Raw genomic sequence first — 6716 nt, 5'->3', positions numbered from 1 at the left:
CTGGTCCAGACCAGACAGGTCAGACCCAAGGAGGAGTTCTGTTTTTCTCCTTTGTACTCCACACCTCTGGATATAATACAGTCTAAAATAAGAGGAGCAACACATGGACTGGGTGGTGAGAGAAGAGCAAAGAAAAATAGTATCTGTGGTTTTCAGTTTGAGTTTTTAAATAAATATTTGGTAGAAAAAAACAAATTAACAAAATACAAATAAATGTGTTCATAGTTTATAGAAGTATGCAACATATATAATCATGTTTTAAAAAGATCATAAGAGATGTGCTAAAACATATAACCAGCTTGAACATAAAATGCTGCTTAAAGCTAGAACTGAAAACATGCAGATGTAGAGAAGGAGCTGCGAGGTTGAGATAAAACCAAGGTTTGTTGTGAAAAGAGGAGTACTTGGTGTGATGGGAAACAGAAACTTTTAGAATACAATTTGACAATGGCTGGGTTCATAGTTAGAACACAAGGTCACAACAACAGCACCTGGGTGCGATAAGAACAGGATGAGAAACCAACGGTGTAGATGCAGTTGCCAAAAAAAATGTATGTGCGTGTGTAGAACAAATGAAGTCTGTATCGCTTGATATGTACCACCTGGATGTGTGTGTCAATAAAACGAGCCTGAGTTTGTGGAGAGAGCAGAATTCAGCAGTCGATCCCCTGACTCGCCGCTGGATCCTCCCTGTGCACAGGCGAACTCGAGCAACGACTTTTGTCTTTTCTTTATACTTTGTGAAAGTTCTTGATCAACGAATCCGGGGTGGTAAAACCTTACCACGACAAAAACTATTTTTTTCTTACCTTGTTCGTTTCCACTGCTGCTTTCCACCATGGCCACAGCACACAGGAAAACAGCGTGCAGAGACAGAAACATTGTGCAGAGCTGTGAGGCTGAAGTCACCCACGACATGCTGCTCGGTGTTAGGAGTCAAAGACTGACGGTATAATCTGAACGGAGATTCAGTGGTTGAGGAGCCTGTGCTTAGAGTAAATCAGCCACACTGCTCTCTCCCTGCAGTCGCAGCCCCTTGTTTTTGTCAGAGGAGCTTAGTTTTCTTGGTAAACAGTAGTGGTGTGCGATACTGCATATTTTGGTATCGATCTGATCTACTGCCACTATCGCCGATACCGATACGATACTTTTAAATAAAGGTAGATGCGTCATTGAATTGCTAAATCTTAATTAATTTTCATGACCTTAAGTGTTTTTTGTGATGTTTCCTTTTTTATTATTAAATAGTCAAAACCCAGGACAAAAGTAGGACACAGTTTATAATTAAATAGAAAAATATCAAACTTTTTTCTCTCCTCGTCTCTCCGTTTTTGTAGCTCCATGTTTATGGCTATGGATATGTTTATGTGAATTGGTAGTGTTTCCACTATACCTGACTAGCATTTTACAAATCCCACATTTTGCTGTTGTCTCGTTTTCGACTTGAAAATACAGCCACACGGCGCTCCTCTTCCTCTCTGCCATTCTTCTGTTGTATTTTCTCTGTGCTTGTGTTGATGAACCTGAGCCGGCAACTTGCTTGTTTGTTTGCTTTGCGCGTCACGTGACTCTCGTGACAGCGCAACATATAAACACAAGAGGGGGGGGGGGGCAAAGTGTGCCTGCTCTGCGCTGACACAGCAGCGGCGAGTCCGGGGACCTGGCTAATTCCTCTTGTCGGTGTTCTGGAGTTTTTTTGCTACCTATAGTTTTTTCCTACCCGAGTTAACTGCGCATGTGTACATCGGCCAATTTGCCGCTGCAGACAAGCCATAGTTTTCTGCTACCCGACCATTAACCAAGGTTAGTTTGTTGTTTGTTTGAGATCGTGTCTGAATGCAGTTTGAATAGCTACTGCATTACTGCGAATTATCGTCATTTTCATATAGTCATAAAACTTGCTCATGTAGCCTCCGAATTTTCCAGCTCTTTTAAAACAGTTCCTTACTAAATTCGCGTAATTTTCATAGTCATAAAACTTGCTCATGTTGCCTGCGAACTTATGTGTATTTCGCATAATTCGAATGTCTAATAGCGCTGTGATTTTTCAGCTGTTTTAAAACAGTACCTTACTAAATTAGCGCAGGGTTTACAGTATTGCATAAGCTCGTTTACAATTCTGACATTGGCCTACAGACTTGGATGGAAGTGTATGGGCCCCTGACATTTTTCCATGAAAATAAGCATTTCTTCTATTGAGTTATTGAACGTTACTCGTTTTGGTAGGTATATATTCAGTTTATTTTCTGTGTGCATTGGAAAAAAAAAAAAAAACGAAAAAAAGGCGAATTTGACATAATTTTCTAACCATTTTATGAATTTTGTGTGAAATTATATCAGAGTTGCCTTTTTCTCTGCGAGAAATACTTAATTTAATAGAAAAAAGTCAGGTGTTGATCATAAGGTAGGAAAAAACTTCACCGTCAGCATCAGTGTCATTTTACATCATACGTTATATGAGCTCTGTGGCATGAAATGGAGCTCATCTCTAAATCTGCACCAGTTCACCTTTCAAATTGCATAACTACAGTTACAGTGTACCAGGAACTGGATTTTATTTATAGTAAGTGATCAAATTCAGAGCTGGAACCACTTTAAGTTCAGCAGCTGTGCATTTGCACGACCGCAAATGCTCAGTCACAGGTCTAAAATTAACTGAATGAAGTGTGGAGTCAGGTGGTGCTGAGGATTATCTTCCACAACCTTGAATGGGCAAATCCTTAACCCATGCACCATATCTGTGCACCGATAGAGTCAGTTGCTAAAGAACATGCAATGGTCACGGTAATCAGAGTCACCATTATCAACGCCTCAAGTGCTTTGCACCACCTTCAACCTTTGGACTCTGAGTTTTTTTGTGTGCTGATAAAGCTAAATGTATTTGTAGCACTGCAGCCTTTCGTGGTTGTAACTTTTTGTACACAAAACCAAACATTGCAGTAAGGAGGCCTAAACAGAATGTACAGACTTAATATTATTAAAGTGGAAAACTACTACTAACATCTTTTACTATACTGGGCTTTCCCACACCCAGGTCTTTCTAATGAGCAGCATCTTGGTCACAGTTAATCCGCGAATCATTCATTCAGTTGGTGGGCAGCAGCAGTGGGCCACTTGTTTAGGTTAAGGACACCAGTGTTTGAATCCAAACATTTATTTTGTGTAAAAATAAGTAATGTTTCAATGTATTTGTACAGACAGAAGGAGAAAACCTGAACATATTTTTTCCTGCATCATCACATGAGGACGATTGTTACCATTAATGATCCAAAAGAAGTGAATGGTGGTGTGTTCATACAGCAGTTTTAGTCCAGCCCAGTTTGTGCTACGTCACCAGGATTTCCCATCCAGTTCACCTGGATTAAAAAAAGATTACTCCAAGTCCAACAGCTATGGTGTTACGATTAGGTCCATGTCAATAGAGTAAGAGTCCAAGTCAGTTTCTAGGACAGCAGTCAGAACAAATTAATCGACAGAGTTTTTTTCATTACTGTGAAATTGAATAATGCTTCATTGCTCAAAATGGATTTGTCATCTTGTTTTCTGAAACAAATATTTTGGATCAAGGGATGCCAGTATAAACATTGAATTCAGACATCTCGACTTTACGTTTTAAGCAGTTAACTAACTAACTGCTTAAAAAATAATATTTTAAGACAACGATATCTATGAATTATAGTGTTTTACATTGATCAACACAATTTTTTATCACAAGAAAATTGACATAAATATATAATTGCTTTTGGTTTTGTGATCAGAGAACAACCTGGGTAAAACAGTACCAAAGATTTCCCCTCAGTAGAACTTGATCTTTTAAAGCTGTATCTCAGGGGGCAGGAGTCAAAGTATGTGAATGTGATTGGATCTTTTCCAGCCAATTGGGAAAGGTCAAGTTTGAAGAAACCCAGTTCCTGGGAGCGTGACTAAATCTAAGTCAACCTTGTGTTTTCCCACGGATGAGAAACAGTTATGCAACGCTCGGTTCAACCCTTCAGGCAAACTGATTAATGCCAACACTGTGTTGTTATGATGACAATATTTTGCCGTTAGCTCTATCATAAACATAACGCAACTGCGGATAATATCAAGTGCACATCAGTGTAGCTGCAGCCAGCAGTTGTTTACAACACTGATTTAAAGAAGAAGAAGCTTTATTGTCATTGTACAGGATACAATAAAATTTAAGTCCTGCAACAGTCTCTTCACAGCCATGGGGAAGAAGCTGTTCCTCATCCAGTTGGTGCAGGCTTTCAGAACTCTGAGTCTGCCAGACGGGAGGCTGGAGAATAGAGTGTGTCCTGGGTGAGCGGGATCATCTCTGATCTTTTTGGCCCTTTGGAGGAGACGGTTGGAATGGATCTCCTCCAGGCGTGGGAGCGGGGAGCCAATGATCTGCTGCAGTTGTTTCTTCTCGTGTGTAGTGCAGCTGGTATACCACACCGTGCATCCGTAGGTCAGGACACTATCTGTTGTGCAGCGGTAGAAGTTTTTAAGCGGAGGTGAGGGGGGTTTGTTCCTCCTCAGCGTTCTCAGGAAGAAGAGACGCTGCTGGGCCTATTTAATAATGTGGGTGGTGTTCACAGTCCAGCCCAGGTCTTCTGAGATGTGCAGGCAGAGAAACTTGAAAGTTTTGACCCGCTCCACTTCTTCCCCGTTGATACTCAGGCCCGAGTGCAGCGTGGTCCTTGTTTTTCTGAAGTCAATGATGATTTCCTTTGTCTTCTTGGTGTTGAGATTGAGGTGGTTGTCGCTGCACCAGGCCGCCAATGCTTGGACCTCCTCCCTGTATGGTGTCTCGTCATCATTGCTGATCAGTCCAACAATGGTTGTGTCATCAGCAAATTTGATGAGGGTGTTGGATCCATGGGTGGCAACGCAGTCGTGGGTGTACAATGAGTACAAGACTGGACTGAGGACACAGCCTTGGGGAACACCAGTGTTGAGGATGATGGTGGAGGATGTGGAGGTGCCCATCCTGACATGCTGGGGTTTGTTAGTCAGGAAGTCCTTTATCCACAGACAGATGGAGGTTCTAAGCTGCAGTGTTTTCAGTTTGTTGATCAGTCAGCTGGGGCTTATGCAATTAAATGCCAAGCTGAAGTCAACAAACAGCATCCTGAGGTATGTCCTGTGGTTCTCAATGTGGCTGAAGGCGGAATGGAGGGCGATGGAGATGGCGTCATCTGTGGAGCTGTTGGACCTGTAGGCGAACTGATGTTGGTCAAAGCCAGGTGGGATGTGGGCCTTGACATGCTACAACACCAGTCTCTCCATACATTTCATGATTACCGGTGTCAAAGCCACAGGCTGGTAGTCATTTAACCCTGTGATGGCAGTGGACTTGGGCACAGGGTTTATGGTGGTGGTTTTCAGGCAGATGGGGATTGTGGCATGCTGAAATGAGCAGTTGAAGATGGTGGTGAATACAGCAGCAAGCTATTGGGCACATGACTTCAGCACCCTCCCTGGTACTCCATCCAGTCCTGTTGCTTTGCTGGTGCTGATGCTTCGCAGGACCCGTAGTACCTGGTGTTGTTGGATGGTGGAGGGCTGGTCGTGCTCTGAAAGTGTCAGCTGTGTGTCCTCTGCCTGTCTGCTGTCCTCTTCAAAGCAGGAGAAAAGGGTGTTGGTCCAAGTGTCGGTGGAGGAGGGGGTGGAGTGGCATTGTCTGTTGTCTGTGATGTTCTGAATGCCTTTCCACATGGAGTGGTATTCCCTGAATTTGGCCTCTATCTGCTCTCTGTATTTTGTCTTAGCAGCCTTGATGCCTCTGTTCAGGTCCACTCTAGCCCTTCTGTAGACCTCCCTGTCTCTTGACCTCAGTGCTGAGTCCCTTGCCTGGAGTAGTCCTCTGATGTGGGTGTTGAACCAGTTAAAACCAGTTTTCAAAGGTATTTCAACCATTCTTCTGAACCTGTGTCTGATGATCCACTACCATGGACCTGAGTTTTAATCAGGACTTAAACCAAGGCTGTGTGTAAACCATTTAAGTTTTTTATTGTGTGGGTTGTGTTTGTCAAAAACACAACCCTGCTGTCAAGGCAAGAGTATCACATTTTCTAAGTGATTTTTTTTGTCTCCAGTGGAACTTCTTTTCTAGACCTACTTTATATGAAAAGTTATGCGCCAGAGAACTGAGGTCGAAATAAAAAGAAGACACATTGCCACCTACTGGAGCCTTGGTGAGTAACTTCGTCAAATCACCGTATTGTACTTAATGCAATAGGACATTTCATGTAGTTATTTCCTATGAAGAACATACAGTTAGGCCCAAAAGTATTTGGACAGTGACAAGTTTTGTTATTTTAGCTGTTAACGAAAACATATTCAGGATACAATTATATAATAAGTATCAGCTTAAAGTGCAGACTCTCAGCTGTAATTTGAGAGTATTCACATCCAAATTGGAGCAAGGGTTTAGGAATTACAGCTTTTTAATATGTAGCTGCCTCTTTTTCAAGGGACCAAAAGTAATTGGACAGTTGACTCTGAAGGCTGCAAAAAAACAAACAAACAAGGCTGCATGCACTCATTCCTCGTTAACCTGTCATCAACTAAGCAGTTAAAAGGTCTGGAGTTGATTCCAGGTGTGTTGTTTGCATTTTGAAGCTGTCCATGTGAACGCAAAACATGCGCTCAAAGGAGCTCTCGATGGAGGTGAAACAGACCATCCTGAGGCTGAAACAAAAGAAGAAATCCATCCAAGAGATATCAGA

The 6716-nt window shown here is 42.2% G+C and overlaps 2 protein-coding genes across 5 annotated transcripts in view; one reads left to right on the top strand and one right to left on the bottom strand.

The window, feature by feature from the left end:
* LOC103397255 (phosphoinositide-3-kinase-interacting protein 1-like) overlaps positions 1–1491 on the bottom strand; it is a 13117-nt gene extending 11626 nt beyond the window's left edge. Inside the window, exon 1 of one of the 2 annotated variants that reach the window (XM_017042725.2) lies at positions 810–1491. In XM_017042725.2, the coding sequence (XP_016898214.1) occupies positions 810–918 (109 nt within the window). In that variant the 5' untranslated portion in view covers positions 919–1491. The remainder of the gene's footprint in view (positions 1–809) is intronic. The other variant, XM_025052741.1, reaches the window with a different exon arrangement.
* The window catches only part of LOC103397252 (transcription factor 7-like 1-A), a 287021-nt gene that overhangs the window by 249920 nt on the left and 30385 nt on the right, over positions 1–6716 (top strand). The window lies entirely within an intron of this gene.

Source organism: Cynoglossus semilaevis, chromosome W (assembly GCF_000523025.1).
Source record: "Cynoglossus semilaevis isolate Cse_v1.0 chromosome W, Cse_v1.0, whole genome shotgun sequence".
NCBI lineage: Eukaryota > Metazoa > Chordata > Actinopteri > Pleuronectiformes > Cynoglossidae > Cynoglossus > Cynoglossus semilaevis.
This window is presented reverse-complemented; position numbering and strand designations above follow the sequence as displayed.